Source organism: Trachymyrmex cornetzi, unplaced genomic scaffold (assembly GCF_001594075.2).
Source record: "Trachymyrmex cornetzi isolate Tcor2-1 unplaced genomic scaffold, Tcor1.1 scaffold319, whole genome shotgun sequence".
Classification (NCBI taxonomy): domain Eukaryota; kingdom Metazoa; phylum Arthropoda; class Insecta; order Hymenoptera; family Formicidae; genus Trachymyrmex; species Trachymyrmex cornetzi.
The window spans coordinates 176,816-200,542 of record NW_017297887.1 but is presented as its reverse complement, the minus strand read 5'-3'; the positions used below and the strand labels follow the sequence as shown (position 1 = coordinate 200,542).

At 32.8% G+C, this 23,727-nt stretch overlaps 2 protein-coding genes across 5 annotated transcripts in view; one reads left to right on the top strand and one right to left on the bottom strand.

Annotated features, from left to right (window-relative positions):
- The window catches only part of LOC108762715 (uncharacterized), a 34,556-nt gene extending 21,171 nt beyond the window's left edge, over positions 1-13,385 (top strand). Inside the window, exons 1-4 of one of the 3 annotated variants that reach the window (XM_018509840.1) lie at positions 2,759-2,825; positions 5,828-6,018; positions 7,222-7,483; positions 13,100-13,385. In XM_018509840.1, coding sequence (XP_018365342.1) covers positions 5,848-6,018; positions 7,222-7,483; positions 13,100-13,158 — 492 coding nt within the window. In that variant the 5' untranslated portion in view covers positions 2,759-2,825; positions 5,828-5,847 and the 3' untranslated portion in view covers positions 13,159-13,385. Of the gene's footprint in view, positions 1-2,758; positions 2,826-5,827; positions 6,019-7,221; positions 7,484-13,099 lie in introns of those variants that run through there. The other 2 variants (XM_018509842.1, XM_018509839.1) reach the window with 2 other exon arrangements.
- Positions 1-21,171, bottom strand: part of DNAlig3 (DNA ligase 3) — an 86,005-nt gene extending 64,834 nt beyond the window's left edge. The window contains exon 1 of one of the 2 annotated variants that reach the window (XM_018509835.1): positions 21,056-21,171. The gene's annotated coding sequence lies outside the window, so the exon portion shown is untranslated. Of the gene's footprint in view, positions 1-20,900; positions 20,927-21,055 lie in introns of those variants that run through there. The other variant, XM_018509836.1, reaches the window with a different exon arrangement.
- Between the last annotated feature and the right edge of the window lie 2,556 nt (positions 21,172-23,727).

Genomic DNA, 23,727 nt, shown 5'->3' with positions numbered 1-23,727 from the left:
ATATATATATACTTTTATAAATATATACATATATACTTTTTAAAAAATGATGATAATCCGGGAATGGAGGGGAAGGGAGTATAATTTTGTTACACGTTAAATTTAGGTATTTAATAAAATAAAATAATTTCTAAAAAACACACACACATAATTTTTATTGTCAATTCTTTTCGATATAATTTTATAAATGCAATATGTTAACTAATGATCAGAAATTTTGTGACCTTAAAAAGAGTTTTAAAAAAAACTGATAACTCTATCTCCCATCGAGTAATTAAAACACGCGAGACACAAAGATTTTCTTTCATTCAACAAATACGGACGATGATTATTATATCAATAATTTTTTTTTGCTAACAACGAATCGTAATACGTGACGATCCAAATCAGTGATTGATAAAAAATCTTTAGTGTATATACTCACTAAGAAAAAAAGCACTTAATTCTTCGATGATAGTAGATATATTGAACTCAATATTATAAATCTGTTTGCAAAAAATGTAAAACATACAATTTTTTATATTACATCTGCAAATTTGGATTATTTTTATTAAAATATATTTACTTATAATAGTATTTATTATTTTTTTACGAATATTTATTCATTCTTTATATTACGTCATTTTGATTTTTTTTAATTAATGAGAGTCTTTTAATCAACATATATTACATTTGTTCTTTGAAATTAATCAGTGCCTGTTAATTAACAAGTTAAATGGGTCTTACAAACTCAGCGTTAATAACTGCACTTCAAATTTTTGCGTCAACTCCAGAGGATTAACATAGGATAAAAAATTAAGGTCAAAGACAGAAATGATTTTCCATTTTGATAATTACACTAAGAAAAAATTGTTCATTTGACTAAAATAATTTAATTCATCTTCATTTCTTTCGTTGAAAAATATATATTTGACTTAAATAATAATTCTCCAATGGAAGAAATAAAGATGAACTAAATTATTTTAGTCAAATAAAAATTTTTATTCTCAATATAGGTAATTCACTTGTACTTTTACACATCCATAATTTTTTGTTTATGTACATTCTTGTATTCATTCCGTACACGAAGTTATTAAAAGAAGATTTATCGAAAGAAAAACTTTGTATGAAATATTTTATCCATGAGACATATTATCTCGTTTGGACAAAAAATACGAGATAAAAATTTTTTCTTGTAAGGCATTTATTTTCGACTATCTTATCCGAATACTTTCGTTCATGTACAGAATAATGAGGAACGGATCTGTGATTCCACACTGAAAAAAATTTCTGGTTGAAAATGGACGAATCAGAAATTTCTGGTTAAATTTATTAGAATTCCAGTTGAGATAACCGGAATTCTGGTGTGTTGATACTATATTTCTAGTAAAATCTACTAGAATTCTTATTTTTACCAGAATAATTATATTAATCAGAATTCTAGTTATCTCAACTAGAATTCTAATAGACATGACCAGAAAATTCTGATTCGTCCATTTTTCACCAGAGTTACTGTTTAATCCAACCAGACTATTTTTCTCAGTATAGGGAAATGTAATTCCATGCGAAATACAAGCAAATTAATGCATGCCAAAATTTGTAATAAAGTTACTGACGCTGAGTCTATAAAACCCATTTAATTTACGTTAATTAAAAGACTGATTAATTTCAAAAAAACAATTTAATTTACATTAATTAAAAGACATTGATTAATTTCAAAGAACCAAGAAATGATATAATTCGTACAAAGAACAAATATAAATACTACACCGAAAATCGCTTTTATATCTTTATAAAGATTATCGCTTTAATTATTTTTTTATAATGTTTTATTTTCCAAAGATAACAAAACAGATTTTTCTTTTATTATTTTTTTATAGTTTTGATCTACAAAGTCTAAAAATTGTTCTTCTATTTTTTATTTGCGTTTATTATATATTTAGTAGTAGATGCTTCAAAATTTATTAGGAAAAAATTTAGTATTTTTAGTAAAAAACACACTTTAGTTGTAACATTTTTTAACACAAATATTTTGTTTCTACAAAGTACATTTTTCTGCTATGTAAATAACAAAAATATTTGTTTATACTAGCTAAACAATTTAGTTTGCAAAAAAGTTTAATAACAAAAATTAGTTCAACCAAATTTTTGTTATTAAGTATAGCAAAATTTTGGTTCATAGAACAAAATATTTTTCCTACTGTTATTCACGCCCTAAGTAGGATTACCAGTAATTAACGCTTAAGAAATTGTACTCTCTTCTTTCGTCCCCGAATTATCATTTTTTTTAGGTACACATATATACTTTTTTCTTGTGATTCAGATATGGTAACTCTAGCCGCAAGAAATTACAAGTCACAAATGCAATTCGACTTAAAGGAATGTCTCACCGATTCGATTCGACAATGGAAGGAAAATCAAAAACTACCCGATACAACAACGTCATCCTATATACAATTCCGTTCACACGGTACCAGGTTTTCCTTGGATTCGAAGACCAGAATACCGAGTGCGGTGGAATTCTAACGACGCGGTCAAGGAGAACTGTTTGTAAACAGTAAACTGCTCGGGGTGCACGTCGCGTACATTCGCTGTTTGACGTTTGTCGACAAAGAAACGAGGGTGGGAGTCGCGAACAGTCCTTCTTTTTCTGCGTCGTGTCGGACACCTACTACAGGGCGGTTAGGTGAGATCTGCCCGGAGGGCGGAAGGCGGCACAGGGGTGCGGAGGAGGACACCTGCGCGGATATAATAGAGGGTGCAACAGCCCTTCGTAGCTCATTCTACCACCGCGTGTCGTATCGTCGGCGAGATAGAGCGCGAGTTCTCGGCGAGGTTCGACCAGAGTAAGTTACGTTCGCGCGATCCCAACTGAAGTCCTGGCAGGACTTCCGCGCGCGGCATTTCCGTCTACGGCTTGCATCCCTCGGCGCGTTTGAATTAAACGGTACTATAAAATGGGGTGATTTTCGTCCGAATTTTTATAATGCCCAAGTAGCGTGTATATCAAGCTCAGAGCTTACACGACGTCTTATCTTCGTTTCTATCATTGTAGATTAACTGTAATCTCGGTTTAACTTGCTCTTCATTTTCTTTTCTAATTTTTAAAACTAGGAAAAGATGAAAAGTTATAGTTAACTGAGATTAAAATTAAATTACATACATTAATAAAAACGAGCATTAATCTCTACTGATCTGTTCAGGTTTATTTGATCCCAAATTTAATTTTTTTTCTTATTAATATTTTATTTAAAAACTAAAATTTTTTCTCTGATATTGATGATTTCGTTTCTTAATATATACGATGTTTATTTCTGATGTGAAACTTTGTACTTTTTAGAGCTTTTTATAATCATATTAACTAAAATGATAATATAGTATAGTAAATTTAAATAGATCAGCAGAAACGTTTTATGATGTCTGATATCCCAATTTTGGATGTACTGCTGTTTAAGCATTTTTTTAATTTCGGCCAAAGTTATCTCGATTGACAAGGAATTTGTCACAATTGTCCAGAACCGATTCGATTCTCTCTAAAATGTTCGTTGAATACAAATCTAATAGATACATATTTTTTTATAAAGGCTCAATTTCAAATTCAAGGAACAGAACAGCCCCCAAAACTTCATGGTGATAGGATATTTTCAAAATTTTTTAATTAAAAAGTACATAACATTTCTTTCAGAGCTCGTCAATAAAGCTAATTACTGTTGTAATTATTTTGATGGTCCGACAAAATTATTTTTAAATCTGAATCCAAATTTTCGGATACTACAGCAAAACCGTTCTTTCTGTGTTCTGATAAATAAACCGCCAGATCATCTACGTCGAACGCGAGCAAATTGGTTTCTAATCGTTTTGTTTGCGACGCGAGCGTCGCGATGCACTCATCCTCGCGGCCAGCGAATAATAGCGCGAAATCTATCTAGAATCTATAAATAATAGTTAAACGACGCGCGCCGCGTCTCTCTCTCTCTCTCTCTCTCTCTTTCATTTTTCAAGCAGTGGTGATTACTCCCGTTGTGGCCACCGATTTCTGGTGAACTCTAAATTTCTTACCGTGAAATCTCACTCCAAGAAAGTGAAAATACAATCACCCTTGAAAAAAAAAGTGAAAATATTTCACTTCTTGAAAAAGAGTGACAATTTTCACTCTTTTCAGTGTGAATTTTCACTTTAAAGGAGTGAAATCTCACTCCAAAAAAAGTGAGGTTTCACTCTCAAAAAGAGTGAAGATCGTCACTTTTTTTCAAGAGTGATTGCATTTTCACTCTCTTGGGGTGAGATTTCACTGCAAGAAATTTAGAGTATACATTCATCATTATTTTCCTCTACCATTGTTATTATGATCACCGCCGTGACGCGCGACGTGTTCGCGCACATCTGTCGCTATCGCTTTCCCACTATCATCATCGTACGTGACGCGCGATATCGCGCAATTTCGTGTCCGACGGCTTGGCCGTGGTCCCTCTCTCTCGCACTGGATTTTACTTCGTTATCACGTGACACGCAGCCCGTCACGCGATAATACCGTATCGGTCAAGAGGATGATCCGCGATAACCCTTGGCCCTCGCTCGCGGATCCTATCGAAACTCCCGCCCGTTCCCTCCCGCTTGCTCCTAAGATTCGGTCCATGACGGGGCAAAAATCAATTAGACCAATGCGAGATTTAATCATCGCCGACGAATGCCTTCTACTTGAATCTCCCACGCAACGTGAATACGCGGATAACCCGCGAGAACTTTTTATCTTTCAAACGGAGATGAGAGGAACATCAGGAGTGTATGTGATACAATCGTCAATGGTTGTGTTTCCTCTTAATTTTCTCATCCTCGCTGTTCGCGAGGTACTAACGTAGCTGCGACTCGGGTCTTTGTGTCGAAAATTCTTCCCGGTTGTATTAAGTTGTTTTTCTAAACTTATTTGTGCCCCCTACTTTGTTACATATTTTTCTTATATAAATTGGCCGGTATCGATCAATTTCTTACGGCTTGAAATTTAAAGCTTAAGTCAAGCCTGTCCAATTTCAGCTCCGGAGCCAAAATGCAAAACCATCTACGCAAAAAAATTAATATAGATAAGATTTCGGAGAGACTGTAAAATATTGAGCGAGGTTTATTAACACTTTACAGTCTATGAAATCATACACTGAAATTTGAGCTCCGAAGCCAAAGTTTTGACTTCGGAGCTCAAATTAGACAGGCTTGGCTTAGGTAATGGCTTATTGTAAAAAAAATTTACTAAATTTTAATAAATATTTCTTTGAATAGTACTAACTGAATATTTACTGAATGTAAACACATATTTAAAAAAAAAACGAGAACCGTTAGTTTTTAATTATCGTTTCTCTTTATTTATCTAAATAAATATTTATTTATTGTAAAAGTAAATATTCAACTAGTATTATTCAAAGAAATATTTATTAAAATTTCATAAATTTTTTGTTTAGTGTATCAGAGAAGATAACCAAAGTCCTTGAATTAAATAACTTTTGTCATTTTTAATTTACATATCAAAATCAATTCATTTCTATGATAGTTTCAAAGTAAATAATCTATAATATTAACGTATGCATCTAGTAAATTAGATTTCTGTAAGGAAAGGACGTTTCGAGTGACTCAACTAGATAAAACTCTTAACTCGTAAATTACCGTAATAAACGTTTCATAATTCTTTCATAATTCTTATCTAAATCATCTCTCTCTCCCCCTCGTATAATTTCTCTACCAATCGTCATTACGATCATATATTAATTTTTACAATAACAAATCCCCCGATACCTTATATATTAATTCTTCACGTTATCCTATCTTCTGTACGAGCGCGCTTTTTTTCTCGTTTCCGCAGAGAGCACGAGATACAAGGGAATGACGAAAAGAGGTAGCCGACGACCCGCCGCTAGGACAAGCTTGTGTCTGCTGGCGGCACTCGTGCTGTCCTGTATCACAAGTGGCGACAGGGCCTACGCTCTCCCGCGACCGGAACCGCTGCCGCCAGGTATCTTCATCGGCGATCCCGCGGACGAGGCGGAGAATATCGTGAGTATATGCTCTTTTCATTCAATTTCTGGTTAATTATAATAGTTGAGCGGGAGGATCCCGTTTGCCTACAGTTCTGATTGTACACACCACTCATATCAACTGATGCCTAGTAATTTTTTACTGTTTTGCCAATGAGATTATTTTATTTTTAAATTGGCCAATCAGCGATACATGTGTGCAATATGCGATGTGTGCAATCGGAGCCCTCCCAGTTGAGCTACCTGATGATAATATAAAAATGCGATTTTTATATCTATGGTTAATTATACTAAACTGATGGTTTTGTAGTGGTAACGTTAAAAGTTTTTGATCTTTCAAAACCATTAGTTTAGTGACTAATCATAGCTTAGGAAAATTATTTTTATATTATCATTGAGTATAAAAAAGTGAGATTAAAACCTCAAGTCTAAACCACAAGTTATGTCTAGTTTTGATCAACAAGTTACTGATTTACTTTTTTACTGACGTCTTTAAAAAGATAATGTTTCATGTTCTTAAAATATACACAAAATTTTGTAAGTAATCCGAGTAATTTTTGAAATTTTTGAGAAAAAACGAAATTTTTCTTTCAACTTTGACATCTTTTATTCCTGAAATTAAGACATTTCGGATATTATTCATATGAAGTTTTCGTTTTTTAAATTAATGTGGAAGATTTCCTTGTTTTTTCTTTAAATCCTTTAAAATATTCATGGTCGCAGCACAGACTCTTGTATAACGCATAAATGCATAGTGCATAAGGGAATCAACCAATCGAAATTTTCTTCTTTTCCATGGAACAGGAGGAAAGGAAAGATTCTGATTAGTTGATTCGTTTATGCGTTATGCCGAGTTATGCGTTATGCAAGAGTCTATGCTGTGGCCTTTAAGCGGGGAGCACAGACTCTTGCATAACGCATAACACGTAATGCATAAGAATATGTACCAATCGAAGTTCTCCGTTTCTTTCCCTTCCATATAATAGAGAACTCTGGTTGGTTCAATTTCTTATGCCTCATGTGTTATGCGTTATGCAAGAGTCTGTGCTCCCCGCTTTACAGTTAAAAAATTGACTGTGCCTTTAAAGTCCAGCATTGCCAACGGAGGATTCATTACAGGTTTCACTCTGTATAGTGCATAAATTCTACAAGAAAATTGTATTATTAATTTAATTATTCTATATCGTATCTCTCGAATCTTATTGTACTTGGTCGCGCACAGATGTTGGTGAACCGCCTGAAACAGTTGATCGAGCAGAAGCATCGAGTAGTCGAGCAGGAGTACGAGATCACCGACGAGCAGATCGAGATCCAGGCACTCCTGGAGGCGAAGGCGAGGGAGCGGGAGCGTGCGATGTTAATGGAACAACCGCCACCGGATTACTCCTCTGGAGAAACGGAACCGGAAGCGCTGCCGGTACCCGCGGCTATGATCCACGATCATCAACATCCAGGCAAACGACAAGGTGTGAATGCAGTCAGTTGTGAGTATTTCTGACAGTCTTTATTTTTGTTGCAAAGGGAAGATGCAGGTTTGAGTCAAACCCTATAAAATCACACCAGGACGTCGTAATATTCCTGAGACACATCTCGCGTAAAAGAGGATAAAGCGAAAATTATTTGTGATAATAAGTATCTATTTTTTTTTTATAGATGAGAACCGATAAATAACGTGAATACGAACCTTGATATACAAAAAGAACGGTTTTGCTACAGTATCTAAATATTTCGCTAATTCTGAAAATTATTTTGTTATCAAAATAATTATATAGAACACACAAACATGATGAACGCAAAAAGTTTCTAGCAACCCGTTTGAGCATCCTACATAATTATTTTGATAATTTAACAAAATATTTTAATTTGTTTTCAGATCTAGCTAAATATTTAGGTACTTTAGCAAAACTGTTCTTTCTCACTCCTGCTTAAGTACATAAATTTAATTATCAACCGTCATGAGTTAATCCATTTATTTTTCTTCTGATTTTTATAATTACTAGTACAATTTTATAGAAATATATGTGTATACAAAAAGAACGATTTAATTAAAATATGTTTCAAGCCTATTCGAATCCAAACACCAGATGTGATTGTGTATCAAATTCTTTATTGTATTAATATAATCATATATGTTTTGATCCCTGTATTGGATCCTTAAAAAATATCTCTTAGCTACTAAGTATACATCAATGTGCTTCCTAGAATACTACATGATCATATGCATTATACAAAAAATTGATAACTTATTTTAAACAAATTACACATTAAAATTTAAAATCTCACTTACATAATATAATGTTAGTTATATACGATTATCACGTTACTAGTCATGTCGACGGTCAACAAGCAAATGTCCTATCTTACATATTGCCAATTATCTTATATTCAATATACATGAAAGTCAAATGACCGTCAATAATAAATAACGGAAAGATTGAAAACTAAACTTTTGTTAACAAACATTCATAAGCTGAGTTCAACCTATCAGTTTGTAGATTCAAACTATTTTCCTGTCTACGTATGTGTATCATTTCTGATGTAAGCCTTTTGTTTAGAATTATCTCCTCGTCAAGAATTTCTATGTTATCCCACTTAAATTCATGCGAATAGCCCAATCTATGATCTGTGATTACCGATTTTTGTTGTGTGTTCCAATTTATATGATTCCTATGTTCAGAAATTCTAGCCTTTAAAGTTCTACCCGTTTGACCAACCTATGTAGCATTACAATCCCCACAAGATATTTTATAAACAACATTACTGAGTAACATTTTATTGATTTTGTCCTTCTGTATTTTAATTATGCCTCTATATGCTATTCTAACCTCTAAGTATAAGCATATTCCGGCCTATGACGGTCAAAGCTAGATCTAAATAATTCCCAGTGAATTATCTATATCCTATATATGTACATGCATATATATCATATTTTTGTAGTTATTCAAACTGCGCGCCGAAATTTTTCCGGACTTTATCTAACGCAATTAAACTACTGCAATAATATCACAAGTTAAATTAAATTGACAATGTGCTAAAAACCTTAAATAAATTTATTGCGAAAAATATTACCTCGGCCGGGACTTGAACCCGGACCTCTTGTAATCCGTACGAGCGTCCTAAGCCATTAAACCACCGGGCCCTTAGTAATATTCTTCGCAATAATCAGTATATGTAAGAACAATAACGCTTATTACAGGCAGCGTGTATAACCAATAATAAGATTTTAATCGCTATTCTAACCTCCTTATATTTGTTGAATTGATTTTTAATTTTATTAGCAATACTCGGAATATATGGTATTGTGAAGTAATTAATACTGCTATTATTCATGTTATTATTCTCTTGTTCATCAGTATTCTTTCTATTACTGTCATTACTTTTATCCAATTTGTTATAAATCCTTTTTCTTATTGAGTTAACAATTAATTCTAATGGATATCCATTCATTAATAAAATTTTAATAATCTAATAAAAAAGAATAATAAAATTATTTATGATTGGTATCAGAAACCAACTTCATCGGGAAGATTTCTTAACTTTTTCACAACATTCGTTAACACAGAAAATAGGGGTGATATATAATCTAATTGATAGAGTATATTATTTTTATCTCATCTTAGTTTTCATAAAAATAATTTTGATAAGATTATTAAAATTTTATTAATGAATGGATATCCATCACAATTAACTGTTAACACAATAAGAAAAAAGATTTATAACAAATTGGATAAAAGTAATGATAGTAATAGAAAGAATAATGATGAAATTGTCCTCAATAATGATGAACAAGAGAATAATAACATGAATAATAGCAGTATTAATTACTTCACAATACCATATATTCCGAGTATTGCTAATAAAATTAAAAATCAATTCAACAAATATAAGGAAGTTAGAATAGCATATAGAGGCAATAAATTAAATAGCATAATTAAAGTACAGGACAAAATCAATAAAATATGTTACACGGTAATGTTGTTTATAAAATATCCTGTGGGGATTGTAATGCTACATACGTTGGTCAAACGGGTAGAACTTTAAAGGCTAGAATTTCTGAACATAGGAATCATATAAATTGGAACACACAACAAAAATCGGTAATCACAGATCATAGATTGGGCTATTCGCATGAATTTAAGTGGGATAACATAGAAATTCTTGACGAGGAGATAATTCTAAACAAAAGGCTTACATCAGAAATGATACACATACGTAGACAGGAAAATAGCTTGAATCTACAAACTGATACTGATAGGTTGAACTCAGCTTATGAATGTTTGTTAACAAAAGTTTAGTTTTCAATCTTTCCGTTATTTATTATTGACGGTCATTTGACTTTCATGTCTATTGAATATAAGATAATTGGCAATACGTAAGATAGGACATTTGCTTGTTGACCATCGACATGACTAGTAATGTGATAATCGTATATAACTAACATAATATCATGTAAGTGAGATTTTAAATTTTAATGTTGTAATTTGTTTAAAATAAGTTATCAATTGTTTGTATAATGCATATGATCATGTAGTGTTCTAGGAAGCACATCGATGCATACTTAGTAGCTAAGAGATATTGATAAGGATCCAATACAAGGATCGAAACGTATATGATTATATTAATACAATAAAGAATTTGATACACAATCACATCTGGTGTTTGGACTCGAATAGGCTTGAAACACATTTGGATTTATTCATCCGAGTCAATTATTAATGAATATTATATTAATTAAAATATCTAAAAGTTTAGAGCTACATACAGATCTGAAAATAATTTTATTGGATTATCAGAATAATTATATAGGACGTAAGCTCATTATTAGAATATCAACATTTTTTATAGCATTACTCATTATATTTGATTTTCCTACATAATTATTTTGATGATCCAAAATTATTTTTAAATCTGTCTTTACACTAAAAAATAGATTTGTATATCATAATTTAGTTGATATATGAACTATAAAACTTTCTTACTTTTTTATTGAAAAATTGTGTCGTTCCAATCAAAATTTGATTTAAACTAATTAAAATTTATGAGACAGAAAAATTAAGTCTCACATCGCGAAATGGTTGAAGAAAAATACGATAAATAAAAAACGAGAATAAAGCGAGAGAGCGGGACTCACAAGAAGAATCTTACGCGAAAATGTTCTAGTAACATTGCGATATACCGGTGATATCCGTCAAGAAGATACGTCTGAGACATTCGGGATCATTTTGGCGGTATTTCCCGCGGATTTTCCGTAGCCACGTGAAATGACTCGGAATTATCGTTTCTCCCAGGATTAGTTAACTGGATCCCAAAAATTGGAAGCTTATGCCGCACACGTTTCAGGAAATCTCGGGAGAATTCTTTTTCATTTTTGGAGAAGGCGGTCGAGAATATGTTTCTTTTTATTTCGGCGATAAGAGAGTCAGAGGGAAACTATATAGAAAATCCGAAAGATCGTTTCTCGACTATCGATAATTTCATGAATAAATTCTTCTCGACAATAAATGTACGTATTACATATACGTATACATGGCAATCTGCGCCACGTTTGATTCGATCGAAGACGATCGATGACAATTAATTGGAACAATTGGCGCGTGACGCAATTACATATGTTTCGTTCTCTCTCTATCTCTCTCTCTCGTGTGTGTCTTGATTGATTCCTCGAAATTGATTCCTTGATTCGAACTCGAAAGGGGGATCACCCGATCGTAGATTTTTCATTTAAACAAACGGTATTTTTGACAATTACGTTCGTTAAGCAACTTTTTGTCTTCTATTTACAGCAGGGATAGTTTGTAACGATTAAAAATTAAGTGTTTATTTAAATATAAATACAACTTCGAGAATATTGATATAGGTATTTAATACGCATGATAATAATTTTAATAGCCTTTAATTTCATTTGAAGTGAGTAGGTGTACAAATTTTACTTTTAGTTTTAATCTTACCAAGAAAGCATTTTAAGTTCAAATATTTTCTCACCGCGGCCTCGAATGTCATTCGTTGCGTTTACAATACGTCACGTGATACATAGTAGTGCAAGCGATCTAATAATAATCTAAAAAAGCATGACGACCACTGGATATAAACGGATATTAGACGTTGCATTCTTTTCACATTTCAATTACAAAAGAATGCGGCTAAAGCAACCGAGACAATCTGTACTGCTCTTGAATAATAAAAACATATGACATGTGCGATGGAAACGATTTTGTTAAAATATGTAAAAATTAAGCTAGGTAGAAAGTAATTTTATTGGACTATTAGAATAATTACGTAAGAGACTCAAGCATAATGAACAATGCTGCAATAAATTTTAATATTTTAGCAACTAACTTGAACTACATAATTATTTTGATGCTTCAATAAAATTATTTTCAGATCTGTGCTTGATTAAATTTTTAGACATTTCAATAAAATCGTTATTTCTTTGTAAATACATATAAATTAAAAAAAATTAAATTAACTAAAATAAAAAATTTAATAGGAATATACATATTTCTATTAAATTATAACAAATAATCATAAAATCAAAAGGACAATATATAGATAGATTAACTCGTGACGGTTAATAGTTATATTTGTTGATAAGCACGAGTTGATAAGCACAAAAAAGAATGATTTTACTGAATTTTTTGCGCTAATTTCAAATGTGAGAAAAGCTTTTTGAGTATCATGCATTAAAAAATTCCTGTACTTATCCCTTCAACAAATAATAAAATGATTCGCAGGGAATACCTACTGAATTTAACATGATTTTCTACTCATTATAAAAGGCTTCACACAAAAATAAATCATTTTAAGTGGGAAAAAGTTCCCAAGATACAATAAGGTGTTAACAAAATGTATAAGTTTTTTAAAAAGATTAGATTTGTCGGTCGGACATATCTGATCTTTTACAACAAAAAATTGGAGCCTGTAAGATAAATTTTAATCTCACACATTTTTAACATCACAAATACGTAAGATTCATCTTTCTCCAAAATTACTCATTTAAACAAAATCATTATCGAGTGCTATTGCTCGTTATTGGAGCGATATGGCATTCGCCAAGATGCAGCTACAGCAACGGCGAGTAACAGATGCGATTTATGTTTCAGATATGTCCCTGTGCCACTTCAAGATCTGCAACATGGGACGTAAGAGGCAATCGAAATAAATCTCCGTAAAAGGCAGTCGCGAGAAGTTCGAAACGGACGGCGGATGCGGCGAGGAGCTGAGGAGCTGGGAGGAGACCTCATTGTGCTTTAAGAAAACATTAAGTAACAGATCAATAAAAAAAAACACATCTTGCTACAATCAATTAAAAATCGAAGTGAAGAAGATAGCAACGATGAGCGCTTAGTCTTTAGTTGTTTCGATGCTTCTTCGAAAAAGAAAGAAAAAAGTCGGAAGCTTGTCGTCTCTAAAGTCGAGTTCCCGAATTAAAACTAAATTCAATAAAAATATTCAATAATTGAGTCCATTAAAAAAATTTACTTAAATTTTAATAAATATTTATTTAAATCGTACTAACGAAGTATTTACTTACAATAAATATTTACTCGATAAAAATGATAAATCAAATTAATAGTTCTTATACCAAATAAGTATATATTTACATTTAATACCTAAATATTTAGTTAGTATTATGTTAGTATTACAAATAAAAATATTTATTAAAATTGAGTAAATATTTTTAATATGTAAACAAAAGTACTCAATCATTCTTTTCTATTGAAAGATAAAAAATATAAAAGCACAGAGATATTTGCGATGAGAAAAAAGTGATATACCGTTAAAGAAAAATTATCGCTCCTCCTTGCTATCTCTTCAGGATAATGATTGTTACCAGTATTACACACATATACACACGTCACGTTGGATCTGTACGTGCGGAAAAGTTACAGCGCGAAAAGCGTGAATCACGCAAGTCGCTCGACGAGCGCTTCTATTAACGAACGCCGAGCTTCATCGAGCCCCTCCCCCTTCCCGTTTATAACGAAGCACCATCGGATAAAACAACGTGCGTATGTAGAAAAAAAACGAACGTAAAAAAAAAAACGTTATACTCGTTCGAATTAATGTCGAAACCGTCCTCGGCCGCCGGACGAAGGCACACCGTCCGACTGGTTCGGACGAGAGCTGCGCGAGCTGCCCGACTACGGTTGTCTGAAACTACTTACTGAGATTACCGAAAGATCAACGACGAGGTACAGTTAAGTAAGGATTCGCACCACTCCGAGAATGGATGCACGCGAGAGATGCGCAATCCAGGACTGGGTACTCTTTCAATTCCTTGGAGTGAAATCTCACTTTAAAGAATAAAAATTGAGCCATTCTTGAAAAAGAGCTTGTTATTAAAAATGTAACGAAAAGTTTCAAGAAAAAATAGGACGAGAAAAAAGTAAAGAAAACAGCAAACAAATCAATTAAATTCTTCGAAAGTTAATAATGTTAATAATTATAAAGGATTGTTGTCTTTAAAGTAGAGAAAAGTAGGGTAGAAGTCTTAACAGATTCTGACCGTGTTGATTTTTAAATAAAACTATGAGAAATATATACGAGGAAAAAAGCAGCCAATTATAAACTGTAGCTCATAATTTGCTGACGAATTAAAAAACGAAAGGACAAAGAAAATCATATGTGAACTTAAATCACAATTAAAATTGGAATTAATAATTCGATTTAAGAATATCTCGATTTAATGATAAAAGAGAGAAATCTGTTATATGTTTCTCTTTACAAGAAAAAAAATACAAAAGCGTCGCTCGGATTTTATATAAATAACCGATTAAATCGATCGATACATGAAAATCAAAATCTTACTTAAAAGTACCTCATCGATGGTAAAACACGAGAGAGAGTGATTAGATAGTTTCTCTTTTTTTTTTGCAAAATCATATCGACCGTTAGGAAAAAAGGTGTCAATTAAATAATTGAGCGATTAAGTAAGCAATTAGTATTTTCGGCGAGAGATAATATATATTATTGTAACAAAAGAATTAAAAAATTTATGATATAAAAATAAATACGATTTATGCCGAAAATAAATGGTTTGTGTATTTATCGAATATTGAAACGTTCCTATACACGATATTATGGATACGTAACCATTTGGTCCCAAACTTTCTTCCCTCTGTCACAAATTCTACTCTCTAAATTCTTTGGAGTGGAATCTCATATTCTACAAAGTGAAAATTCTCGAGCCAGCTTTGTGGTTTAATTTTTAATCTTTAAGAGTGAGATTTCACTCTTAAGAGTTTTACAGAATTTTAGAGATCGTTCTCAGCATAACAAGCCATCAATTTGGCAATTTCTGAATGATCACAATAAAAATAATTCCCGAAAAGAGTTCATCTCGATGATCATTAATGGATTTAAAAAGAGTTCCAATATTCTGATATAAAAAAATATCACGAATGTTTCAATTTTACTTTGTATACTTTTCAAAACTTGTAGAGTGAAATCTCACTCCTAAAACTTGAAAACGGAGTCACTCTTTTTCAAGACTGGCTTAATTTTCACTCTTTAGAGTGAGAGTCCGCTCCAAAGAATTTAGAAAGTAGAATGATAGATTTTATTATTTGAAAGAAATTATGTATATATTTTTACAATTATAAGTTTACAAATAAATTCTGAGGGAAAATTATTGAGATAAATCTTTCGGTTGACCAAATGTGACAAAGACAATCGTCGCTATTGGAAAACCGATGAGAGCGAATAATGTGCAAGATTTCTGCTATGCTGGACGATTATACATATATAGACACTTACATATATATCAATCAATGAGAGAAAAGAGAGAAAAGAAGTGGAAGAACTTGACCAGCTGTGCGCCAATTATTTAATTGATACCAATCGAACCATTTTCTCGGTCGTGTTTGACAGATCGGATAATAAAGCAGCAACAAAAGACATACTATCACAAGTAGGAAGAAAGAAAGAGTAGCAAAAAAAAAGATTCGAAGAAAAAGCTCTCCTCCTCGCTTGCGTCGCGCAGACGCTCTTGCGACGTAAAAAATTTATCTAGCACTAACGGACTACGCGCGAAGATTTCGTGAGGAAAGTATGCAATAGAATAAAGGAACGAAATATATCGCGTTTAAAATGGAAAATCGTCGGCACGAAGTCACGAACAAGCGACTGAAAGACGATCTCGATCGCGCGCGATCCAAGTTAGAATACGAAAACTATTGACTTGGCCTCGTCTATATTTATTATTACCATTGTTATTACTACTACTGTTGCCAAATATTGTTACTATAACTAGTTGAGTTAAGCCGAAGGAACGCGCGTGCCGAATCCATTCTTGAGACAATCAAGAGACACGAAGTCTGTTCACGTTGCCTGAAATCTGCAAAAATGTTTGCACTTAATAAAGGAGATAAATATACATATATTCAGATGTTGAAAAGAGAGAAAGTGAAGATGCTAAGTGCAAAAAGCACGAGCAACGCGGACGGATCTAATCTGACAACACAAAGTCGAAAATTGGAATAAAAGATGTCTTTTAAGCACTTTAGGTGTTATACTACTCTCTGAATTTTTTAGAATGGAATTTCACTCTAAAGAATGAAAATTGAGTCAGTCTTGTAAAAGAGTCAATTTTAAGAGCAAGATTTCAGTCTTTAGAGTAAAATCCACGTTGAAAGTTTTAGGGAATACGCATTGGAGACTAAAGATTGCGAATTAAAGACAAGAATTCGAGCAAGATAATTTTTATTTTTATTTTATTCTGATTGGCTGAATTCTAATCTTCAATCCTCCTTCTCCAATGTAATGTGACACGAGCTTTAGACGGTGCTCGTAAAAATAAATCTTACGTCTCAATTTTAAATTTTATGTTATCTAAATAATGTCAAGCATCAAACTCCCAGCAAACACCAACTAACACTAACATAACTGTTAGTTATAATTTCCCACTTAACAATATAACTGTACTCTAAATTTTTGGAGTGGAATCTCATTCTAAAGAGTGAAAATTGAGCCAATTTTAAAAGAGTGGCTCAATTTTCAATCTTTAAGAATAAGATTTTATTTTTCAGAGTGAGATTTACTCTAAAAAGTTTAAAGAGTAATTCAACACATCACAGTTCTCAGCAAACAACTAAAATTAACATAACTGTTAGTTCTATTTAATTTCCCACTCAACAATATAACTGTAATATAACATGTTTTGAGTGAGAAATTATATTAATAATTAAGGAGCAGACTTTCAAAATGTTTTGTCCAAAATTTGTAATTTTCAGGAAACGAGGAAGAAAGAAACTCCGCATACAAGAACATTACGCACTTTACAGAAAATAACAATATGCCAATCAGTAGGATGTGAAATATTAAACAAAATTGCTAAACAATTACTAAAAACATTAAATAAATGCATTTTGTTTGTTTCTAGTTAAAAAACATAATGCACTTTAAAATGTCTATGAATTTTCAGCATATAAATTAACGATGAAAAAAATGCTTTCTGAACATCTCAGAGTAGCTCATAATATGACTTAACACTGAACTACGCCATTTCTAACTAAAAAGTGAAATTTTGGACAAAACGCATTTTGAAAGTCTGCTCCTCAATTATTGTTAGTCAATATTAGTTAGTGATTGCTGAATTATATTATGAGGAAAGTATAACTAGCAAACGTTGCTGTTAGTTGGTGTTTGCTGGAGTAGTATTTTACACGATGTAATCAATCAATTCAATTTACCAGTAACTCGCCATTACTTGAATTCGCTGATGCATTTCCAGTATATTTGGCGAGAATAATCAATGAAGGAGGTAATGAAGGAGGGCACCCGCATTCCTTCGTTATTTATGAATCGCCGAAGTCCGACCGTTTCTTCGAGAGAAACGCAATCGCTTCTTTATTTATTTAACTAACAATTATCTCGTAGAGCTTTGTGGTATTATCTCCCTCCCCTCCTACCTGTAAATTAATGCTCTTGCGCTTAATTCATAATCTATCGATGATGCTTCCTTCTACTTCCATATTTATATATTTGTCAATTGAACGCACCTTTCCAGGTCCGATTCGTTAATTAAATTCGAATAGGGACACAAATGAGAAAGAAAAAAAAATTATAAAAATAAGTAGAAAAAGGAAACGTTCCGATATACGACGCGCGAATCGGCGCATGTACCTCAAACAATGCTAACGATAATAAACTGTATCATCATAATTCTCCTCGTTTATTTATCCCGTTTTTATTTATATGCGTCTAGATGACCCCATGATGTAAAAATATTAAGTGTAACATTCTGGTGGAAGCGCAGTTGTTCAAAGTAATGGTGTTTGCTGGAGTAGTGTTCTACGCGATGTAATCAATCAATTCAATTTACCAGTAACTCGCCATTACTTGAATTTGCCGATGCATTTCGAGTATATTTCGCGAGAATAATCAATGGAGGAGGTGATGAAGGAGGACACCCGTATTCCTCCATTATTTATGAATCGCCAAAGTCCAACCGTAAAACATTCGTGACCAACCAGAAATTGGCTCCAAAGACGGCATTTTTAATTAAAAATTTAAGCCCAACAGTTTTATCGACACGAGTTTTACGTATTATTTTGATGATGGCGATAACCAACAATATATTACAGAATCTGTATTAACTAAGGTTAAATTATTTTTGAGATTTGAGTAAGAACGACAACGAATTGCATAGGAGAGGCACAAAATGTTAATATTAATCTTGATTTTAAATTGAGATTTAAATATAATAATCTATTTAATATTAATTATAAATATTTATTTTCTTACATTTATCATAGAAAAAATGTTTATTATGAAAATAAGATTTATAATTGCATAATAAAAAAATTTATAGTTTTAATTATACATTTGTTCCTTTAACAATTTTTTCATTAACTTTACTTATATTTATATAACAATTAATTTGAGAGATTTAAGTAGTTTAATTAAAAGTATTTATTTGTGGAATTGAAATTATATTAATTTAATCCTGCCAAATTATATTCAGCTATCATTACATCTGACATCATAGATGATAAGTTTGAATGTTGAAATATTTCTCCTTGCAGCATTCATTCAAAAAGTAACATAATATTATCACGCAAAAAGTAATTCCAGTGTGGAACGAGGTTGCTTGCTTGAGACGATTTTTACGGGAAACGCGACGGAGAAGAATTGGAATTTATATACCTGTAACAATTAATGTTTTGTGATGAAAGTGATTGTTATGGAGATCGAAGCTACAATTTCTTTTACGACGATATTAAAGACACCCACACAGCATACCTGACTGTTTGGCGACTGTAAGTCGACATTTTTTCGTCAGCTTGAAGTCGACTTTTAAAGTCGACATTTAGCAGACTTTTTCTAGAATGGATTTGTCGACTTGTAAAAGTTGACTTATAGTCAGCTATTCGCGTTCTCTATGAACACCTTAATTAATTGAGACCCCGCGTCCCTCGGCCTTTCCTTTTTGATTGCCTCTGACGATCTGCAGAATGATCTAAATAAGGTGCGTTAAAATCAAAGGTAATCCTTTTTTTTCATATATATTTATAGTAAATATGAAATACGATAAGGAAAGATAATTGTATATACATTTTAGTATAATTTTTTGGTGCATCATTTTATATATTTCCAACAATTAGTATATATATCAAGGTTTAAGGTTATGTTGTAAAAATCGCGAAAGTTGACTTAAAATAATTGACTTGAAGTCGACTATATAGGCTGACTGATGGCCGACTATAGTTGAGACATTTGTCGTCTCTTAGGCCGGTATTCATAGTCAGATCTTATATTCAAGACCATCTTAAGAACGGTCTTAAGAAGTCACGAACCAATCAGAGGGTTGCATTAGCGTCTTAAGACATTACTTAAGACGGTCTTGAAATAAGAATCGACTATGAATACCGGCCTTAGTCGACTAAAAGTTGACATTTAGGCCCGTTTCTACCAACGCAGATTAACTTTAATCTCGGTTCAACTTACTCTTTGTCTTTTTCTAGTTCTAAAGATTAGAAAAAGACGAAGAGTAAGTAGAACCGAGATTAAAGTTAATCTACATTGGTGGAAATGGGCATTAGTCTGACTTTAAAGTCGACTTTAGACTCCTTCTGCCGACGGACAGTCAACTCATAGTCGACTTCGTGCTGTGCGGGCAACGTTTCAACAATAGCGAATTTTGCAATAACGGTAGACAAAATTGATATTTCTGAAAATGACGTTCGAAAAACGTTTGGTATCTGAAGAATCTGAAGAAATCGAGAACTGGAAAATTGAACGAGCGCACAAGAAAACGAATCGGAAATGATCGGAAAGTGCATCGTTGCGCCATCTACCATAAAGATGGGAAGGAAAACGAGAGAGGTAAAGGGCTCCGCACAATAAAAGGAACAGAATAAGAATTTCAATCTATCAAAAATCATGTATTGTGGAATACACAATTTCTGATAGGTTGAAATTCTTATTCTGTTCTCTGTTCCCTGTTCCTTTTAGTGTGCAGAGCCCCTAAGGTGTGCGGTATGATAAATACATATATAGCTATCTTCGATAATCGCGCCCTTTGATCATTGCTTCGTAACGTACCTACTTTTCAGAAATATTGAAAAAATCTACATCTTTTCTTAAAATTTTTCTGTATATGAATTCTGTGAGACATGTAGATTTCCTTGACACTTCTGAAAAGTGTTCCTATTTGTATTAAAAAAGTATAAAAAATTATATATATATAAAATTATTCATAAAAATTCTGAAAAATCCTAAAAATTTAAAATATAAGAATCTGAAAAAAATTATTAACGGACATTGAGATTTTTAAATATGATAATATACACTGCGTGTATATTATAGCTCGCAAGACATCTATAATAGTATAGAATAATATAATATGAGCCAATATGGAATAATATTAAATATAATATCAAAAAGAACTAGAGCACTAACTAAATGCAGGAAACCTTCAAGCTGACGTTTTTCCCTAGTCAGACAAAATAACCTCTTTGACTGACATGTTCACGTACTGCGCTGTTTGTCTCGAATCTCTCCGTCTATAATTTCTGTCCGTAAAAATCCGTGAATGACAAGCGATGAACACTCACCGAAATAAGATAAAGTTTCTACGCCGTTCTGCGACAAGATAATTTTACGGGTTTTGCGCTATTTTACGTACTCTGTGACACAAGAAGGTTACGAATCGTTACGAAAACGTGCGCGCGCGTTTACACTGTGTATAACAGCGTTGCCAACCTCCGCATTATTAAAAATCGTACCAACAATACAAAATTATCGTATTTTGATTAAAATTATCGTACATTTTTTTTTTGTTAGATAGATATACATTTTTATTAGCTCTGTTCGCGTTGCTTGCACTTTTTGCATTCAGCATCTTCGCTTTCTCTTTTTTTAACGCCCAAATATATATCTATCTCATTTTAAGTATAAAAATTTTTGGGTTTCAAGCAACGCAAACAGATCTATATTGAATAGATATATTTTTTAATGAAAAAAAAATAACAATACTGAATATTTGTAAATATTTATTTTTAAAATTAAAGTTTTTTTTTTAAGACAAAGAACTTGTAATTATAATCTCACTAGAAAATTTTTTTAAGTATTACATTTATATGTCTTCTTCGTTATACATAAATTATATAAATTATAAAACACTAGGAAACATTTTTTTAAATTTTAGGTACATAAATATTTACTTAACTTTGGTTATATGTAATAGGAACTATATAGGAAACATAAACACTAGAAAATATTTTTTTTTAATTATTACATACGTAAATCATTTTGGTTATATAGAAAAAAAAAACAATAAGGAACAACTTTTAACCTTTTGAGGACGGGACTGGCCAGTATACTGACCAAGTGACCGCTCACAAACTTGGCGACCCTAATCTAATATATTATTGTATATTTTACCATATTTAAATTTTAAACAAAGTTAGTTCTTGTTTCAATTCTCTGAAGCGGATTGGACTCTAATTTTTTAATAAAAAGTGTACTTTTCATGCCATTAACAGATGTGAGATGAATCAGAACGGACGCGATTTCACTGACCATATACCGTTCTATATGTGCGACTGCGTATTTCTCGGGGCACCTTATTTGATCATATTGTGATTGTCCAATGTCCACCAGCTAATCCTAACCTAACCTAACGACCAGTGCCTAGGAATTTTCCTTGCTCTAGCACTGTGGCTGATGGCGCCTATTTGACCAGTCGGTAAAACATTGTCGACGGTTATCATCGAAGAGTGTTCTCTTAAAATTTAATCAAAATTGCCAAATTATCATACTTTTACGTACGATCTCACTCTTTGGATCGTACATCGTACAAAGATCTATATTATCGTATTTGTACGATCAAGATCATACGGTTGGCAACGCTGGTGTATAACGAAGATACCAGCCTCGCGCAAACTGTTTGTTTACCAACGTCTTGTAGTGGTCACACTGCGTCTACATGCACACATATAGGCTCGTCTACAATACACGGAGTAAGAAGTAAGAGTAAGAAATTGACCAATCACACTCGAATGTGAGAAGAATAATCGACTGTGATTGGTCAATTTCTTACTCTTACTTCTTACTCCGTGTATTGTAGACGACGCCTGTGATTGGACAATTTCTTACTCTTACTTCTTACTCCGTGTATTGTAGACGACGCCACACAAATAAGTAATCTCTAATAAAAACTCTTAGGGCCCAGACACAAGCTTTTGCATAACGCATAACGCATAGTGCATAAGCGAATCAACTAATCAAAGCTTTCCTTTCCTCTCATTCCATGGAAAAGAAGAATTTCGATTAGTTGATTCCATTATGCACTATGTATTATGCGTTGTGCAAAAGTTTGTGTTGCGGCCTTTACATAGATATATCTTACGTAGATACAATACGATAAAAAATTTTTCATGCATGAATAAATACATGCATATATATATAGATGTATATAACATGTTATATAGGTAAACATGCAGTGACGAATTAAGCATTTTACCGCCCTTATGCCTGTTCTACAATAGGATCGCAAGTCGTTAGCCGTAAGAAATTGGCCAATCACAGCTAAGTGTGAGAGAATAATCGGGAAAAGCACCCAGTTGGACACGGCTCAATTGGACATGAGCCACTGACAGCGCTTGAGACTACAAAGCTCCTAAGCACCGGTCGCTGTAATTGGTGGTGTCCAATCGAGACGTGGTCAATCGGGATCACCCAGAATAATCGACTTGGTTAATTTCTTACGGCTTATCGCTTACGACTCTGTTGTAGAACAGACCTTAGGTACCAACATCTATAGCCGCCCCCAGGGCTACGTTCGGATTCCCACCTGGGTGCTCCCCGGATGTCATATCATCCTTGTTGTTTACCAAACGTTAAATAAGGATGACATGACAGCCGAGGAGCGCCCGAATGGGAATCCGAACGCAGCCCAGGATATCAATACCGATGAGATACTATTAAAGACCGACAACCCTGGGTAAATTTTCGGTGGTATAAAAAGGGCCCGGAGGGGCCGGAGGTAATTGTAGAGCGTTGTCATTATCGACTGCTTTGGCTGCTCCAAAGATAAATTTTACCTCATGTAATGTACTGTTTTATCAGAAATGTATTAAGGGGATGCTAAACCGATTACCCAACTCAATCAAGGTCGATAGTAGACTTTTTTAATTCCAAATTCGATAATAATGGTGACATCTTTGATTTAGTTTTTACCTTTGACTATATACCTCTGGACTGCTAACGGCAGCCATTACTGGAA